Source organism: Vipera ursinii, assembly GCF_947247035.1.
Source record: "Vipera ursinii genome assembly, chromosome: 8".
Lineage (NCBI taxonomy): Eukaryota > Metazoa > Chordata > Lepidosauria > Squamata > Viperidae > Vipera > Vipera ursinii.
The window spans coordinates 13294502-13315439 of record NC_139519.1 but is presented as its reverse complement, the minus strand read 5'-3'; the positions used below and the strand labels follow the sequence as shown (position 1 = coordinate 13315439).

Sequence of the window (20938 nt, the reverse complement as noted above, 5' to 3'; positions counted from 1 at the left end):
GCCCCCAACAATCTGGGTCCTCATTTTACCTACCTCGGAAGGATGGAAGGCTGAGTCAACCTTGAGCCTGGTGGGATGCGAACCTGCACTAATTGCAGGCAGCTGGTGTTACTTAAGGAGGCATTAGTCCACTGCTCCACTAAATCAACAAAAATGGTTTGTAATATATATTTAATATAATTAGTTGTATACAGTATGCCTGTTTTATAATACTTTTAATTAATAAATATATTTTGGCCAGTACATTTCATCTCAGCAATAGGGAATAGCTATGACCGAACCAGGTAGCACTGGGATATGAAACAGACTGTGCTGTTAAATAAGGTTTCTTATGAGTAAGAGTTCGAAACGTCTATTTTAGTTGGGTTAGAAGATGAATCTTCCTCCCACCCACCCACCCACCCTTACCAGTATAAGTTGGTTAAATGCTAATTTGTTCTTGCTGTTGTAGGAGTCAAAACAAAATTAGAACATGCACATTTCTTGCCACAACAGACCTCTGGCAAAAGATATTTGCAGATGCTGCTGCAGATAGCACTTGCTTAATATTTAAACTAAATTTTAAATCTCTAGCCTTAGCCAATATAACCTATTTTAACCATGTTGTGATCGCCTCTAAGCTTTGTCAACCTTGCTGTGTTGGAAATACATTTTTGCTGGTGGCAACCAAATCAAATCTCCAGTCTTTTCCATTCTAGCAGTAATTGTGTTGATGCATTTCAAGCATCCAAGCCTGACACGGAGAACCCACAGCTTTGTATGCATAGCAGATGCTTCCATATTATTATCATGTCATATATCCCTCATTCTTCTACTTTCTAACGACATTTGTGTGTCAAATTTGACCATGCTAAGAAAGTGGCAGCAAACACCAGTAACTAATACAAGGGAGAGCACGTGGAAGAATCTCCTGGTCTTAGCGGCTGTAATTCCACCAGCAAGATCTAGTCATCTGAAGCTGTGGTCATCAGAAGACCTCCTGGACTACTGAAAATATGAAATGTGAGACCAGGCTTATTCCATACTCTTCTTTTGGATAATCCTTATGCTATACTGAATTCATAAATTGCTATCTTTCCTTCTCTCGATACAATCTGGGTACTAGGCACGGAATATAAGTTAATACTTTTTTCTCCATACCAGATTTTTACAACTGACATGCAATTGTGTTTCTTTAGGAATAATCACCTGCCATATTGTCTACTCATTAGCAATATCTCTAACATTATTTAATAAAAAGAATTGAGAAACTTTTCTAACTTCTTATGGTTGAAGAGCAGACTAATTTTAGCTGCTGCTCTTATTTCCTAAGTTTGTAGAGTCTCATCTGAAACCTCAAGAGCCTGCAGACACGGTACCTCTAAGCAAGATATTAACTATACATTTTAGATTTTTTTTAAAAAAAACCAATCATTTTTAAAAACCGCAATAAAATATATACTCATATATTGATGAAATGAACATTTAATGTAAACAGAAGAGTTCAGTTCAGATCAGATCTGCTAGCTCAGAGGGGGGGGTGAAATCTCAGATATCTACTTATGCGAGTGTGTATATTGTGGGTGTGTTAAAAACTTGACAGACAGACAGATGATAATATGGTCGCAAAAAGCAAGGAGCAAAAGACAATTGGATCACATAGCAAATCAGTTTCCCCCCCCACACACCAAATTCCTCACCTAGTCTTATTTCATTAATTCTATCACCCTATATCACCATATGGATATTTATTCAAGCATTGAAAGGAACTGGATTCTTTAGATGCTTCGAAATTTTTTAGAAGAGTGGGGTTACACTATTGGAAAGAAACAACAGAGCTGAAAGTGCCCCAAGGGAGAAAAGATGCTAACTAGCACTTAATGGTTTGCTCAAGCCTTAACAGACATTCCTTTCTCTGTTGGTTGATGCAGATTTCTTCCCCTGCTGCATGTTGAAAGCAGAAGGATCCTCTGGTCCTGTAGAGTTAGCAGCCTCTCCTTAGCGCAGGCTCGTTTTGAGCCAGAAGGAGTGTCCTCATCTCTGTTCAGATGCAAAGATCAAATCTGCATTTCAAACATTTGCCCCAGTGCTGCGTATTCCATGCAGCAGGGAACACTTTGCACCAAATCTAGCCTGGCTTTCGCCCACGGCATAAATTCATAAATTTAGCTCCCTTTTTTATTGTTTGGAAAGATTTTCTGACATTAGTTCAAGAGATCAAGGAGATAGAAAGATCCACTGTCTGGATTTCTGCTTTTTCTTAACCATAACAATGGGGCTGACTTGACTTGGGTTTGCGGTCAATGTTGGCACAAAGACAGTAGAGCTTTGCCAGTCTTGGTTCAAAAACAGACCATGTTTAAGCTAACCCAGTGGGATGTGTGAATCCAGTCAACCAAGCAAGCTAGTATTTTATCTCTGTGCAAAATGGGTAAGGTTTTTTTTGGGGGGGTGGGTGGTATGAAAAAGGAATTCTGTTTGAAGATATTAGGGCACAAAGGAGCCGTGTGTCCTAACAGTTAAATTCATAGAAAACCTTCATAGAGTGCTCTCTTGTGCTCAATAGCTTTTTTGGTGGTGGTGGTGGTGGTGGGGTGTGTGTGTGTGTGTGTGTGCGTGTGTGTGAACAGTTCTGGATACATTATTCTGTGTTCAGTTGGTTCAGAAAGGCATCTTCTGGCAGTGCTTAATCCATAAAAATCAAAAATGAAAGTCATCTTTGAGTAGAGCTTTATTCCTGTTGACTTCATAATATATCCATGTAGTTTTCTTGATAATCATACAGATGTGGCTTGTTATTTCTTTCTTCCAGATTTTTTTTAGCCACATTCCTGATGTATTTGCCAGTCCTGGGATTTTCCTGTAATCTCCCATCCAAGTACTAACCAGCTCTGTCTCGTATTAGCATTTTTTGATATTAGCCAGAGAGGGCTAAGTTCAGTGACTCAGTCTTCAAGAAAGTTGTCTTCTTGAGAAGTAAACCTCTGTGTGGACTCTAGCTCTTCAGAACTCAATTGGTGGAAGTTCTACCATGCAAAATGCATTCCTAATGCAGCTTTCTCCATTCTGGGAGACTTCACAAGTGTGGTAGAAACATAGGATATGTCCTCATCTTCCAATAAATGAGGAGGATTGCCGCACGGATCAGAAGATTAAGTTCAGTGGCAATAATTCAATATTGTCTTCAAAATATTGGTAGTTTAAGTATGTAAGTCAAACCACTGATCATCCTAGTTTGTTACTGTCTACACTGCTTTCCACAATTTTACTGCCCTCTAGTTATGTTGACCTACAACATCCATCACTACACACACACACACCCTCAGCATAAGCACCATTCTCAAAATTCTAGATAGGATTTTATCCTGGATTGGTTGGACATGCTATGGATGGAACCTGGGACTTTCATCTTGGAAAGAATCAGCTTGAGACCCTGAATTATGGCCTCTCAAATCATATGGTTGACCCCCAGTTGCTCAGAAAACATGTTTGTACCCAATGGAAACCAACTGGAATTGGCCCATGTCAACTAACACCACCACCACCTTGGAGATAAAAGGAAACATATGGGCTCCTCCAATCACTGTGATCTACTGGTGTGGCTTAGCTTTTTTCCTGAGCTGGCAAGGTGGGTGGCATCACAGCCTGCCTTCTTTAAATCACCAAATCGCATATCTCTTTGCCCTTGGTAGATGATGCTTAATGTGAGGAGGGAGAAGACAAGTTAAGTTCACTCCTCTCTGAGAATCATTTGGGGCAACAGCTTCTGCAAATGAGTCTCTAGTCACACCTTAATCGCTGTAGGGTCACAGCAGTGTGAAACTTTGTCTGCATATGAGGCCAGTGCTATTCCTCCAGGCTTGGATGCTAGCCTCAGGGGTGAAACCCAGACAAGCTTTGTTTATCTACATGGGCAAATGTGGATTGGATGGCAATGATCTCCACACCACTAGAAAAAAAATACCACACACACACAAACACATACATATCCTTATGTTCAGAAGATGGCCCCTTCCTGCCAAATATTAATCTCCAGAAACCACGTGAAGAAGTTCAGAAGGAGCATCAAGGATGCACCACACAATATTAATTATGCATTGTGGGTGGTTGATAAGTTAATACATATTGTCAATACATTTCCACTGATGTATTTATTTGTCTGTACATTACCCACTGACTATATTCATACATTTATTCTGGTTACTGAATTAACCCTAACCCAAGTTTATATAATACATGGAACTATAGTATAATAAAATGGGGAGAGTCTGTACAATGCAGTAAAAACTTAACGAAGCTTAAAACTAACCAAACGTAACATATAACATGATTCCTGATGAGAGGCTTTTACCTGACTTAGTTAAGTGTGACCTAGGTTTCCCTCAAACATAGCCAAAAAACCCCCCCAGTAAGAGATAAAATTTGACAGCACAGACTCTGCACTACAAGATTATTCATGAGTACAGTAAGTACACTGATCTTGTAAGTTCCATCTGATCTACAGCTAGGAAATTCCATCTTGGATCAAAGTGACTCACCATTAGGACTCAACTGGCTTTCCCTGTCTAGCCTCAAAAAAGAAGGGAGGATTTTGACTCACTCTTCAACTCCATCCTCATTGATTAACAATCCAGTTATCCAGAAGATTCCAGGACAATCCCTTTCCTCCATCCTCTGAACATGTCCACAGTAGGATATTAGGAGATAGAATGAATTAGCTACAACTCCCACACACCTCGAGGGAGTTGTTAGTGTATCCTGTTTGTCACAGGGTATGGTTCTACTTTCTGCTCCCATGTGGCCAAATTAGTAATAGCCATTAACCAAATCAGAACCATTCTGGTAAACAAACATTGCAGATTAGGCAAAACCTGGTCTTAAAAGCCCTTGGAATTGGAAGTGCTGAAGCAATATACCCCATTTCCTGTCTAAATTGCCTCATCCTTATTTATAAAGGAGGCTGATCAAAGAATCAAGGGTTATTTGATCAGCACTCATCCTTCTTTTTGATGAAGTGATTTTCAACAAGCACATCAATATGTTCCTTTGGGGAGGGGGGGTTGGAATATGAGAATGCAAGAGTTTGAGACAAATGTTATTCCCATGGATTTGTAATATTTACCACATGATATTCTTACAAACATTAAATCAGTGTTGTCCTTTCTCCAGCAAGGCAGAGGATGAAAGCTGGTCTAATCAATACCCTTTGATTCTAATGCATGGAAAGGAATGTACATTCTTCCCACATATCATTGTTTCTACTTTTAGCCCCTGTGTTTTTATTGACATGTTCCTGAATATGTCTCCAAACTCAGTTTATGGACCTTACCCATCCCTTTCCATCTATCTGTTTGTGCCATCCCCATAAACTTGGCTAAATATCAACCAAACCAAGGCAGAATAAAAGGTAGAGATGCTAAAGGTGTATATGTATTTACATATAACCAGGAATGGATGGATGGATGGACAGACGGATGGACAGAGAGACAGATTTGCCTTTAGCATCTTTACCTTTTGTTCTGCCTTGCTTTGGTTGACATATAGCTAAATTTATGGGAATGGCACAAACTTATACTGTAGATGGGAAGGAATGAGTAAGGCTCATAAGTTGAGCTTGGGGACATATTCAGAAACATGTCAATAAAAATACAGGGGCTAAAGGTGCAAACAATGGTGGGTAAGAAGAATCTACATTCCTACATACAGTACATATTGCTAAAGGCATATATGTATACATTATATGTATATACATATAACTGGGGGAAGGAGAGAGAGAGAGAGATAACCAGGGATAGATAGATAGATAAATAGATAGATAGATAGATAGATAGATAGATAGATAGATAGATAGATAGATAGATAGATAGATAATAGATAAAAAAAATCCTAGTTAGAGAAAGCAGCTAGAGATTTCATCCTCTTGCGTAATGGAAGAATTCAGGACAGGGGCTGAAATGGACCTTCTAGTACAGCCTTCTACAGCTTGGCTGAACCACAATTTCCTCCATGTCTCCCCTCCCTGCGCCAGCCAACATGGCCAATGAGAATGGTTCTGTGGTATATTAGGAGGCATCAAGTGGAGGAGGCAAACATAACAGATTCTTATGTGAAGATTTATTGAGACTATTTCTGTTGGTTTCTCCCTCTGTGATGCCCCAGCTCTACTTGGTCCTACTTTTTTCTCTCATCCTTCCTTCTGTGTTTCCCATGAATGACAAATGTGCAGTAATGTATACCTTGGGGAACATGTGTATGTTATTTAGAGTGGGTGGACGGTGGACAGTCAACTGATGTGCAAAGAACTTCTTTTTGAGGATCGATAAAGAAGCTGGACTCTGGGTTTTCTTCAAATTGATGCCAAGGTTTCGAACTCTCTTGCTCCATAAATTCTGGGCTTGACATTTCCATCCACCAATGGGCACTTTTGTAATGCAAAGTTTTTTCTTTTCTTGTTTTTTCCCCTTTTTTTCCAGACAGGAAGCAAATTCCAGACATTGTATGACAAAAATAGAGAGGAGACCCATAGTTTTGATGCAGAGGAAAATATTTAGCGGAGCTGCTGCTCTGTTTCCTTGGCCAACCATAGGGATGTGAAGTGACCTTTAATTTACCTTGTTTCTTGTCAGGACAGTTAGCAGTTTAGAAGCATGAATGATCGTTTTCCTCCTCATAATGAAGATTGGATCCCAGTGTCTGAATCCCACCCCTCATGATGATAAGAAGACTCCCCTAGGATAGCGGGGATCTTTTTTGGTTAAACAAACATCCATTACACAAAAGAGCTCAGACTTGCGATCAAAGGCCATGTCCCCAAAGGAAGAGAAATATACTCTCCATCTTTCAAAGGAGGGCTTGGGGGAGATAGCTGCTTGCCATGCCTGTTTATAAAAGAGTTATAAGATCCAGAGGTCCTATTGTCTAGAATGGATTTCTGTCATTTGTTATAAGTTCTCTGTTAAAAAAAATAAATCCCTGTGGTTTGTTTTTTTTTTCTAATTTGGAAGGCAGGATGCAGATGTTGCTAGGGTTGTCATTGTCAAAAGTTTTGCTGTAGTTTCTCAGAGATTAAATCTTTAAACAGGGTGGGGAACATGAGACACCATACAGCACAAAGTCTGCCACACTGGATCCTGTACATATGTCTATTCTGAAGAGTGACAGCATATTGATATTCTATGGTTTGCTTGTTAATTCTTATCCTACCTTTCCAGGAGAAGTTAATGGGGGTTTTACGTAATACTCTCTCTTTTAGTTTCAGCCCTTCCACAATAACTGGCATGGTCTGTTGGGCTGAAAATGATGTCTGATATATTTATGGGGCTACAAACTGTCCATCCATCTCTTTACTGTTCTGTGAAAATGCAAGTGGGAATTGACTTCTAAAATCTACAGGTGGATAAGATCTTTGTTAAAATCAAGCAAAAATAGCACCAGAGAATTTGCAAGCTTCTGAGTTCTCTAGATTTGTGTGTGTATGTGTGTGTGTGTGCTAGTCTTAAAAAAAACAACCAAATTAATGTGAAATAATTATTGGCAAGAGGCTATGGAAATAACTTGGGAGAAAGGGATGGAATGGAGTATCCCACAGGAGGGCACTGAAGACTGGTGGGTGGACATGAAGATCTTCAAAATGCAACATTGGGTATCTCTGGTTCAGTCCAAACCCCCTTTGTCCCTCTTTCCTGCCTCTTGCACTGCCAAAGTATATGTACTTTGTTTTAAAATCCGTTTGCTTCAAAATATTTATCAACCCCAGTTTTTGTGATCGGATTCTATGCTCTACTACTCACTTTTCTAAAAAAAAAAAGAAATATAGATGTAAAATTCCTCCATTTTTCCTTTAGAGTCCGTAGCCATGTATGTGTATTGACAAATTATCTTTGCTCACCTTTCTCTGGTTGGTTTTTATTTTTATTTTATAATTCTTGGGCTCATCTATTTATTTATTTAAAATATTGAGCTTCATTTCTTAAAATACATTAAGATATTTACATACCCATTCATGATAATGAAAATTAAGTTATTATCAAAACACAAGAAGCAGCTTTTATTTTTCTGCTTGGCATTTATTTTAGAGCAATGATGTCAACAATACAATCTGATGTTTTGTTACTACAGATTCTGTTACTACTACCAACTACTATACCCTTGGTTATTCCAAATTACTTAAAATACAGCTCATACAACAATCCTGTCCAAATACATATCGTTAATCTAGGACATCCTTAATTGTTTCTATTAGGAAACTCCCTCTCAAACAAGTAGAGTTTTTGATGTGTCCGTTGAAGTGTAGAAGGTTAAAATAAATATATGAACGCATATGAATGTTGTACCAATATCTGCCTCTCATTTCTCAGAATATGTTTTCAGTCACTTGAAATAGTGATTGAGAATTTCTTCTGGATTTCTCTTGATCAAGATCTCTCTGTTAGTTTGATTGGGGAAGAAATCAGAGGATGGTATTGCTTGTATCTTTGTTCCCTATGACATGTGGCTTCATTAATTTGTAACCTCATTGGCCACACTTGCTTCCCAAATTATAAAAGTCCCACATGAATGGTGAGGGATTCCCTTGCAGTTTAATTAAAGCACATAAAGCTAAAGATTTCTGGAGAGATTATTAAAAATAAAAATAAAAACAAGTACATTCACCCAATTTACCCAAAGCAACCTTGTAACTAATCAAGTGCAAGAACTTCATATTACATCTTCTAGAATATTATAGAAATTTTATTTTCCTTTAAGGGAAATTTCAAAAGCACGTATTCTCTCTCCTTGGTTTGAAAGAGGTAAAATAGGCAAAATGCAGGGGCATTTTTTCCCCCATGCATTGACTCATGCCAACTTTCTGAAAGGACCACTTGCATAAAATTAAAGCTATATGACTTCTGCTAGATGAAATGGACTGTGCATGAGATCCAACATACAAGTCACCCCATCAGATCTTGTTTAAAAAGCCCAACAGATAGTTTTAAAAGCCCCCAAACAGAACAAAAACCGATAACCTCCTTTCACACTTATTCCCCAGGAAATGATCCTCAGAACAATATCAGTATGAAGGCATCACTATCTTTAAAGCTTAGGAATCCTTGACTAAAACAACTGCCATATTTATGACCCAACATGGTGGGATGTAGAACAAATACTGTGTTTGGGGGTTGGGGTTGGGGACTAGCAGCTCCGTTCTCTGGCAGAATAAGTTCCAGGTATTAAGAAATCCTAGAAAGGTTGCACTAAAATAGACTCTCAGTGTGCTAATAAAGTCTTAACACATTTGCATTTTATGGTCCTCTGCCATAAAATATCCAGTAATGGGAAGTTACTTGCAGAAGGCTCCCATTAGTCAGACAGCAATAGCCCATAAGCATCAGTTGCAGCCGCATTCTTCAATGACCATGTCTTCATGGTGACGGACCCGTATTTTTCCTTTCTCATGATACAGCATGGACAATGGACTTAACCTGATTGGAGCACAGGATGGGCAAGGCACTCGATTAGGTTGGTATACCTTCAGCAAGCTCTGTAAAATAAAAGAGGAAATCATAAGCAACATCTATAAGAGTGGATCCAAGAGAGATCAAGAGGATTTGCTATTATGAACTGGCAGATCCTGATTTCAATAAAAAAGAATATTTGTAGCTCAGGATTGAAATAAGGGGTCCTTGGTGCTCTCTGAGCTTGGTGATTTCTTTGGAGACATCTGATTACCCAAACTAGGTAACATCATCAGTACTAGGTAATGAAGGTAATGAAAGGTCTCTAAAAAAAACAACCAAGCTTAGAGAGCACCAAGGATTCCCCCCATCCTGATTTGTCATGCTTTCAGAATTGACCAAGACCCTGATTCACATGAGGAATCACCAACACATTCAGAAGGCTCAGCCATCAAAAGTGGAACCATAGGTTCCATTTTTAGACAGATATGCCAATCAAACCAACAACTGTATTTTTATTTAGTATGATCAATGGGAAAGGATCTTTTATTTCTTTTAGCAAACTTTACTTGTTCAATGAATGGTTGTTCTGGTTTTATGTGGATTGCAGATCTTCAGTGATGTGTTTTGCATTGAACAAGCTTGAACAAAGCATCCTTAAAATCTGCTTCAGAAAGCAACACGGGGCCCCTTACTTCTAAAGGTAAAATGGAACTTCTAAATGTGAATCTATGTTATAAACTAGCATGTGCATAATTTTAGACAAAAGCCACTCTACTACTGCTTCCTAAAAGCTTGCTTTTCCAGTTCCTTTTCAAAGAACTGGGGAGTATTACTCTACCAAGCCCCATGGTCTCTCACACACTCCTTCATACCTGAACATAAGCATGATTTGTTGGCTTGAAGGTCTCATCGACAGGTGATGGACATTCTCCTTCACATCGATATGCGTTATACTTCTTGGGATGTACAATCCAGGTTCCAAAGCCAGTCTTATCAAAATCAACCATCATATCGACTCTTTTGCATAGAAATCTGCCTTCTTCTGCCCATTTGGAGGATTGGAGAGAACTCAGTTTAATTCTTTGTTTTTCTTTCCTGTTCCTACGATAGCGACGTCCTCCAGCTTCTTTAGTAGTGTTGTCAAACAGAACATGCTTGGACATCTCTACAGTTTTAATGAGACTTGAACCCCGAGAAGGCTCCATGGGTTCCTTATCTTTGGAGAAGATCACCAGGAGTGCTCTGTCAGGCCCATTGTGGACAAAATGCTTCTGGTCCTCTCTAGAATTATTGTGGACATGCTTATTGTCCTCAAATATATTCCCTTCTTCCCAGTCTTGCTGTGGGACTTCTGGAATCTCAATGCCTGATGGCACCCCTTGGTGGAGCCAAAAATGTAATAAACTAGTGATGTTGAAGACTTTCCAGGGTGAATGGTTTAGGGAGAGGCTACTCACAAAAGCACCTAGGAACATCCTATCTGTGCAAGTCTGATTCCCATAACATGTGCGGCTGTGGCTGTGATAAATGTGCACAGTGATATTTCTAGTTTGAGAGGAGGTCAGTAGATGAACCCGGAGCTGTGCCAGCTTGATATCATAGTTTCTGGAGATGGAAGTCATGTCAAAGGAGAAGTCCCAGTGATCCCCAAATTGGAATGAAGCTGGAAGACATCAGAAAGATAGTAATTACAAAATAAAGTTCACGCTTTGAAACATTAGCATAGATTCCAAAACTACTCCCAAAATATCATGCAGAGACATTTCAATGAGAAATAAAATCTATGAAGGAAAATGTGGTGTTGGGAGAATCTTCGGCTATGTTCAAATTTGTAATTGGGATACTATTGTATTTATTCACATAATGTCTCCTCTCCTGGATCAAACTTGGGGAATTATTTTTTCTGACTGTTTGCATTCGAAGATGATTGTACACAGTGCAGTTTGTAAGATCCATACATTCACCAATCTATTCATGCTACTTTTCCTAAAAGTTTTCAGTTCTTAAACTACAGTAAGTGACAAATTAGTGTTCAATGAAAAGAGAGTAGCCTGGTCCCTTAACCACTGGATCAAACTTATTCTCAAAGCTTCATATCCTTCCAATATTCTCATCACTTAATGTTCATCACTGAGGCCCAAGATTTCCTGGAGGAGTATGTTAAACTGAGTACCTTTTGATTGTTAGCACATTTACACAAAACTATAGTTCAAAACCCTGTTTATTGTATGATCCTAGAAAGCTACTTTAGTAGTTAAAACATCAGGGCAGAAATCTAGGGACCACAAATTCTAGGTCTGCTTTAGGCACAAAGCCAACTGGGTGACCTTGGGCCAGTCACTTTCCGTCAGCCCTAGGAAGGAGGCAATGGCAAATTTCTTCTGAAAAACCTTGCCAAGAAAAGCACAGGGACTTGCCCAGGCAATCCCTGAAAAAACACGCCTGATTGAACAGAAGGGGGGGAGGGGAAGCTAATTACAGTTCATTTATAAATCATGCTTAAGCAAGGACTCAGAATCCTCCATATTAAAGTTGAGACACTAAGATCAAATAGGTTACTGTGGGACCCAGTGGAATACTTCTCTGCCATCTCCTGCTTCTTAGCTAAACTACAGTCAGGTTAGAAAGATCAGAGCATGTTAATCCATGCTTGTGTCTCACCAGAGGAGAATGAGACTTAAATACCAAGGTAAGCATATGAATTCTATGATCATTAATAACAATCAAGACACTTAGTGTGCATTCTCACTTATTTGGGAATTTAAGACCCATTGCACAAAACAATGCATTCTTAATTTGCTAATTAGCTCTTTTGGTTGGCATCTAAGAGAATGAGCTGCAAATTATGCCTCCAGCCTAGACACACACACACACACACAGAGAGAGAGAGAGAGAGAGAGAGAGAGAGAGCAGTCTCTGGCTCTCCAAACTGGCAATATGGGGAGAACAGCAATAGCCTGTTTATGAGGTTGTAACAAGAAGAATAAATAAGATATATAAGACATAAAAGGCAAAAAAATGTGTTTAAAATGCTTTGTGAATTGTCCTCCTTGTATTTCACAAATAAAAACACTGACAGCCTGTAATTAAGGCTTACAAGGAAAAAAAACCTTTGATAAACAACTAATATTAACCTGGGCCCTGCCAATAGCAGCTCCACACACTTCTGCAAACTACTGCTCACACCCCAATGCCTTCCAGTTTAATGTCTTAATGTCCAATATTGGTTAAGTAATTGATTAATTGGGTTATGGATGTTCAAAGACCAGATCTCATTATATGTCAGTGAAATCTGAATTCCACATCCTGGGTTGCTTTGATCATTCCTTCCCACTCCTTGCAACATCCTTGAAAAGCTGTAATCACTTATTAAGAGTTATTTTAAAAAACTTTAAAGTGGAAAAGGGATGGAGGGAAAATTCATTATTTTATTTATAGCATCACAGTGGTCTTTGGACAACTGAAGTGAGCAAACAAGAAAGACCAAGAGAAAGTTAGTCGTTCACACATCTGAGAGAGCTAGAAGCATGAGTCTCTCTCTGTGTGTGTTAAGAAATCCCAGGATTAACTGAGTTACATCCACTCAAAAGGATCAGGTATCTAGGGATGGCATGGAGAATGGTTATTACATCTTGACAGTCCCCAACTGGGGAACGTTACTAAAATAATCAACATCCAGCATCAGTACTCGGTTGTTCATTGCAATTGATGAAAGGGCAGTTAATTGCGGCGAATAGCCCTTCCATTAATTGCCATGAAACCCAATAAGGTTGATTTATATTTTATGTTTCTAGATCACCCTTCTCCGTCAAGCCACAGAATCACCTTCGATTTTGTAGCAATGAATCCCCTCCCCGCCCCCAATTCATGGCACCACACTCTGAGTGGTGCAGGGCTGTGAATATATCTGCGTGTGGGTTTCAATATGGGGTTGATGCACATGGAACCTGTTCATGCTATTCCTATGGGCTTCTATGACGTTAGGCTAACATGGATTCAGTCATCAGCAGCCTAGAAACACTCAACACCCAACTACTGTAGCATGAAACAATTCACCAGGCGAAGGAGTTACTTCAAGGCAGCCATTCTAACCGCTTTGAAGAATGAGTGTAGAGACACGTGAGAAGGCCTCCTTTCACTTTTACCTGCCAGCAGGTTAGTGTCTCCCACTCGATGCCTGCCTTGGCTCTGGGGAACTTTTACCGGCAACTTTTCAGGACATCCTTCATGAGCTACCTGCATCTACTGGCTCTCTTCTCTTCTCTCTCCCACCCCCCCCCCCCGCAATACACAAAGGAGCAGAGTTTTTCACTTTGGTACCCCATTCCCACCCATGAGTATCTGCAGGATGTCAAAAGAGTTGAAGGATGTGGATTGGTTCTCCTTTGCAGACGGCTGCGGGGCGGCGGGGTGGGGTGGGGGAAGAAGAGAAGTTGGGGTGGGGGCTGCAATCCACAACGAGGAATAGGGGACGGGGGTCTGGAACCTCACAGTCACCGCTGTCACCCTTTTTTATAAATACAAGCGCAGCCCAGTCCTGTTATCATCATCATCATCATCATCATCATCATCATCATCATCATAAGAAGAGTAAGAGTAAGAGTAAGAGTAAGAGTAAGAGTAAGAGTAAGAGTAAGAAGAATAAGAATAAGAATAAGAATAAGAATAAGAATAAGAATAAGAATAAGAATAACTTGTTGTTGCTGTTGTTGTTATTAATTAGAGCGAGAGAAGCGCGGAACTTACTTCGAGCCACCAGGCTGAGGATGGAGTCGGATTCTTTCAAAGCCGAGGCTTCGGCGGTGGACTGGCCCTGGTGGCTGCCGGCAAGCAGAGAACGGTAGAGGTGCATCATGTATCCCGGGTACCTGGGCGCGGCTCTGGGGTGCCGGAGGCGGGCTGCGGCGGAGGGCTCCCCGGCTCGTTGCGGGGATAAGCCCGTGAGGGCAGGCTGGAAGGTGGCCAACAGGTTGAGGAACGCCAAGATCAGATAGACCCGCTTCCAGACTGAAGCGAATCTGGAAGACATCTCCGGAGCGGGCTTGGCAGGAGAAGAAGAATTTCCTTTCCTTTCCTTTCCTTTCCTTTCCTTTCCTTTCCTTTCCTTTCCTTTCCTTTCCTTTCCTTTCCTTTCCTTTCCTTTCCTTTCCTTTCCTTTCCTTTCCTTTCCTTTCCTTTCCTTTCCTTTCCTTTCCTTTCCTCTCCTCTCCTCTCCTCTCCTCTCCTCTCCTCTCCTCTCCTCTCCTCTCTTTTCCTTTCCGTCCTTCTCGAGAGCAACTCCGAGCACCTTCTTCTCCAGCCTTCGTTCCCTCAATAGCCCGCCGAGACTGGGCAGTTTTTTTTTATATACCTGGACTGCCTAATCTTGCCAGCCTTTGATGTTCAACAAGCTGTCAGAATTTCGACGGGCTCCACACGTCCCCTATTCTCATGCAATTGTCCACCCTGCGCTCCGCCACCCCCCACCCCACCCCCCCGCCCCCTCACGAGGAAGGGGTGACGAGAACCAGCAATTAATTATCCTTCGCCTCCCCCATACATCACTCCCCACCCCCCCACCCCCCACCCCAAGCGGGCTGCGAGCGAGGTGATTCTTTCACAGTTGCTTGGGGGAAAAAAGTGCCGGGTTTCCGATGGGTGCCCTTCACTTCAGACGGATGATCCGGGTGGGTCCTTTGGGGTTTGATCTTTGCTTGCGAGAATCGGAAAGGCCGGATCTGAAATGGGAGCTGAGCCGCTTGTGCCGTTTCTGATCCTTTCAAATCTCGGAGAAGATGAGAGTTGATTTCATTCCTGCCTCGAGGAAGAGACCTTTGATCGTTTTATGTGATCAGGTTTTGTTTTTTTTAATCCCCAGCCTATCTAGCTATCTAGTTTTGCATGGATTTATTTATTTATTTATTGGCATGTACGTTTGTGCGCGTCCGCATTCATTCGTTTCAGGAGGGTGCCAAACTTAAAAGACTCACCAATAACGAATTTCATTCTGTTTTTTAAATTTCTTTTTATTTTAATCCCATTTATATCCCGCCCTTCTCCGAAGACTCAGGGCGGCTTACAATTTAAGCACAAACCAATGTGCTTAGCAATAGCACATTCTAAGGGGGGGGGGTCTTTGTGTTAGACTTTTGCAATAAAAAGAAGAAAGAGTTTTCTGGTACTTTAGGGATTAAGCGATTTATTATCTCAGATGCCTCCCTTTCATCTGACAAAAGTGATTATTAGCCGTTAAGATTAATCAAGACTTTTTCTTTCTCTCACCTTCAGAGAAGGTGACTGCACACTTCTGCTTCCAAAGGCCCCTTCTAATTTCTTGTAACATCAAAGAGTTATTTTAAAGCTTTAAGAATTATATTTGCTTATCTTGTCATTTACGCCTACAGTTTGTGGGGTTTTTTTTACCTATGCAATTGAACGCTGCTGATTAAATTGCTGGTCTTTGAAGTACTGAAGTAATCATTATGCTGTATTAAACCTGAAACATGCTATCTATTTTTTTTGGGGGGGGGAACTCCCCACAATTTTTCTAAATGTCATTGTTGTGGAATTCCCAGTCGGGGCTCAGATTGGTTCAGACCAAATTGAGTGAATCCAAAAAATCTACTTGAGTTCTTTCACCGAATGCATATCTGAGACTGTTTATTTGTTGATTTATTTACCTGTATTTATTTTATTGCTTTATATGTTGCTTTCAATCTGGAGCTTCCCATATTTATCCCTGCAAAAGTATCTGGATCTGGGTGAATGGTTAAAATGATCCTGTGAGTTTCTATAGCTCTAAGTGGACTACAGCTTGGGTTTTCCTTCCTTCCTTCCTTCCTTCCTTCCTTCCTTCCTTCCTTCCTTCCTTCCTTCCTTCCTTCCTTCCTTCCCTCCTTCTCATCCACCTTGATTCCTAGTTCAGGATCACATCAGCTCTTTTTTAACTGACTGGACTTTGCTGAATAAAACAATGTAAACAGATTTTTAAAGACCAGTTCGTGTTAAAAAGAGCAGCATAACTTAAGCACATATGGAAAAGACTGCAAGTAGTCTAATCTTATGCCCATGACATGTGGACACCATGGCTTCCTTTCTTCTCCCTCCCTCCCTCCCTCCCTCCCTCCCTCCCTCCCTCCCTCCAACCTACCTTTTCCTTTTCCTTCTGTCTCTCACCACAACTATTATTTGTATATGTTCCCTTTTATTTCACCAAATAAGATAAAAATGGGGATGGGGGAGATCTCAGCAATATTTGCCCTGACCTTCCTCTCCAGATTTCTTATTTCAACTTTTTTTATGATAGGTTTTTACTGCCACCAAGTGGTTTTTACAATTTTTCTCCCTTTTTCAGCCAAAAATCATTTTCCTGCATATTACTAAATTACTAAGCACTTGTAATTAATCTGAGTTGATTCAAAACAGGAAAGCACGCATTTCTCTATAAGTGTTCTGGATTCTATTCTTCCTTAAATTACCATAATCATACAACTTCAAGGTACTGAAGCTTGGTTACATGGTATTAGACCACAACTATTACCAACCACACACTGAAGCACCATTATACATAGGGCTGTGGCCAAATAAACTATGAACACCTTCATCTAATTCTAGCTGACAGAAGGACAAGCATTTAAACTTTACTTATACATTTATTCAATTTATATAGCCGGCCATCTCATACCTATGATCCTGAGCAGCTAATGAAAAATAAAATTGGATTTTAATATCTTCAGCTCAAGAAATAAACCAAAGGGAAACTGGTGCCTAGTGATAGAACCATTGGTAAATTACCCATAGTTTTACACACACTCACACACACAATTCTAAACAAGAAAATAAAAACCAACACAAACTAATATAAAGAAGAAAAAAAGATACTAAAAAAGTGAATAAATGAAATATATTTTTCAGTGATCTGTGCCTATTAACAGCTGCACTATTGTTACTATTTTTATGAAGCTCCATGTTCGATGAGTTTTCCGTTAACAAGGAGAATCCTGTTAGCTTAGTACTGATCCCCTCCTGTTACTGGAAGGCTGGAGTTTTTGTTTTCTCCAAAATGCAAAAAAACAAAACAAAAAAAAAAAACGTGATTAGAGTTTGGTTCAAAAGCTGTTGGCAAAAAACTGAGTTGCTTTGCATGAAACAAGAGACTGCTGTCCTAAGTGCTGAAAAAGTCAGAAAATCCAAGTTTGATTATTTTAACCAACTTTGGAGAAAATTGGGAAATCTGACGATCATTTTAATCCACATGGAAGCAGGTTGCCATTTTAGCTTTTTACATTGCAGGTTTTCCAGATGTCATCTAACAGCATTCTTTACCAAGAGATGTGCGATCCATGAACCTGTGATACCAGATCCTAAACCTCAGCTATTTCATTTGAGCTGAATATATTTCTAAATTATTAAAAAAGATATGGGCAAAGTTCCTAATTTCTTTATTTTAGAGCCAGCTGCTATAGTTTCCTGTTTGCTATTACTCAACTTTTCTTTTGAAGCTGTCTTAAAAGGGTTCTTAGCCTCAAATAAATACAATGTATACCACTTCAAAGTGAAAAGATCAAATTAAATTAAATTCTACTGATAAAATATGAGTCAGTCCCTTCAAGTTACATAATCTGTTTGAGGGTTTTGTTTCAGAAGCATTTCAAGTTTTATGCTGAGCACTTTGAGTCTTAGGAACATGTTTTACAATCAATTAACATATCTTGATCATTTAGTTTGTAAAACAAGCTTGAACTTCAAAAAGTCTTACTATCAAGATTCAAAGCTGCTGAAAATAATGGGAATTATTTATCAGTAGCTTCAAAGAGAAACTTAACATATGAATAATTGGTTTAGTTTTCTTAAAAAAGGAAACAGCTAGAGATAGGGAGGCATTTTTAGAAGCCACAGTTTTTCAGCTTGAATAACTGAGGGAAAAATTAATTTCATGAAATGATGCTCAAAGAAAATGCATTTGTAAAATGTATTTTTATAGACAGGGAATTTACCAACACTATGTTATGTCCTGACAGAGTGCACTAGTGGGTAATATATAGCTCTAAATATCTAGAATAGACAGGGTTTTTTTTTAAGAAAAGCACATGTTCTTAATAATGTAATAAAGTAATATTTTTAAGAATATGAGCAAATATATATAATTCAGCCTTCCTAAAAATCTTGCCCCTCAAGACAGTCCAAACATTGTACTAGAACTTATGGAAATAGAGTATATGTTTGGACTGTCTTGATGGAGAAGATTTTTTAGGAAGACTGCATTACAAAGTAATTCCACAAAATATGTTCCTGTAGCTTGAAATAACTCATCTCTCTTTTTCTTTCCCTCACATAGTTATAGTCTGATTTTTTTGCGTATGTAAAAAAGGCATTTATTTAGATCCCAGCTCCTCCCTGTGCACACTTTGCCCCTTTCCTTTCCATCATAGTTAATCAAATTTTATCTGAGTTTTAAAATGTAAGTTTTTTATTTATTGTTTTTAACATTTTAACATATTAAAGATTTATATGGTATTTCAGTTACATGACTGTAAGCCGCCTACAGTCTCCTTGGTGAGATGGGCAGCACAGAAGTCTAATAACAAACAAACAAAATGTATACCTTTGCATTTTGGTAACTATATGTGAGAGTGAGGTTCTCTGAGATTTGTGGATTTTCTGGCCAAATAGAAATAGAATTGCTGTGTAATTTTAATAAATATGTGAAATGATGCAGTTGATATGCAAAGAGTTACAAATGAGTGTTTATGTTCTTAAGGCAGTAAAGTAAATGCATATTTGATGAGAAGACAACTATGGTTTGCGTGTAAAGTTTTCTTTAAAAAAAATAAAGCAGGAAGTATTTTAAATTGCTAAATATTTTATATTATAATGTATATGTGTAATAAATAGTGTGCTTTTGCAAAGATTTTAAGGTTATGTATCTGTGCTTTGGTAATTCTGATTGAATTACCAAAGATTGCTTTGAAATTGGTGATAGAAGTGTAGTTCTGACCTGCTGTGTATTGTAAGCAGCTCCAAAAAAACAGAGAGTGTTATAACTCATAAACCAGGGGTCGTCAAAATTGGCCCTTTTATGGCTGAGGACTTCTGGGAGTTGAAGTCCACAAGTCATAAAAGGGGCAATTTTGACGACCCCTGGTTTATGAGTTATATGCTGCACTGGTCTGTGGAATGATATGGCAGAGAAAAACATACTATAAATAAAAAAATCTATTAATTTTGAGGCAAAGTTCATTTCCACAGTGTCTTAATGCTGAAATTTATTAGGCCTGTGCAGAGTTATTAATTCGCTCTCTGTTTTTTTGGAGCTGCTTACAATACATGGCTTACAATACATGGTTTGCGTGTAAAGTTTTCTTTTTAAAAAAAACAATAAAATAAAGCAGGAAGTATTTTAAATTGCTAAATATTGTATATTATAATGTATAAGATATGTGCAATAAATAGTGTGCTTTTGCACAAGTCTTCAAGTTGCCAAGTTTGAAGGGCCCTGCTTCGGAGCTTCCTATGATCATAAAAAGAAATGGCACAATTTTAAAAGAAGTGAAGATGGGAAACAGAGTCGAGCCAGAGCACTAAAATAGGTATGTTATAAGCTAGAGAAAATGTAGCCCTATTTAGAAGTACAAGTAGCTGTCCAGAAGTTGTTAAAATGACAATTTCCAGCAGGGCCACCTAGGAGCGGCTAAGAGATGCTGAGAATTGTGCTTCACCAGTCATAAAAGAGCCAAGTTTTAGATCCCTATCATAAGCAATCCCACCACATACAGAGAATGTGAAATGAAAACACTTAGAGACCGAAATGCAGTGAATGGGTTCAGCAATAATACATTATAGCATCATAATGGTAAAGCAACAGATCAAAACTATTTTGGAGTTATAATAAAGCATTATTATATATGATACCAATATTTGTAGCTCAGGGTTGAAATAAGGGGTCCTTGATGCTTTCTGAACTTGCTTGTTTTCTTGCAGACATTTCATTCCCCAACTAGGTAACATTACCAGTGCTAGTCCTATATATGCCCTATATGATGGTATATTATATGAAACATAGGATAATATGTTACAATAATGCTACAATGCAGTCATATACTATAGCAATATAATGAATATGCTGCTGTATTATGATAGGGTAATTAAGGAAATTAAAAGCTATCGTGTTATTACTGCATAAGATGATCCCAATTCCCTCCCCCCAATTAGGTTTAAACTAAGAATAGAATATATTATGGGAGCTAAAAGTTTCTGAAACACTATATAATATTTCCAATGCAAGTGCTACTTTCAAGTCATCAAAAAAACTGGTATTGCCCCTTTAAGGGGAAAAAAGTGACGTTGCAGTCATATTTGTAGCTCAGGGTTGAAATAAGGGGTCCTTGATGCTTTCTGAACTTGCTTGTTTTCTTGCAGACATTTCATTCCCCAACTAGGTAACATTACCAGTGCTAGTCCTATATATGCCCTATATGATGGTATATTATATGAAACATAGGATAATATGTTACAATAATGCTACAATGCAGTCATATACTATA

The 20938-nt window shown here is 39.0% G+C and overlaps 1 protein-coding gene across 1 annotated transcript; it reads right to left on the bottom strand.

Moving 5' to 3' along the window:
* Nucleotides 1-9346: 9346 nt before the first annotated feature.
* On the bottom strand, nt 9347-14445 carry NODAL (nodal growth differentiation factor; the record flags this gene model as incomplete). The annotated part of the gene is made up of 3 exons (XM_083368887.1): nt 9347-9499; nt 10289-11079; nt 14163-14445. 3 exons carry the CDS (start codon nt 14443-14445, stop codon nt 9347-9349), a joined length of 1227 nt encoding a protein of 408 aa, XP_083225013.1.
* Nucleotides 14446-20938: the final 6493 nt, after the last annotated feature.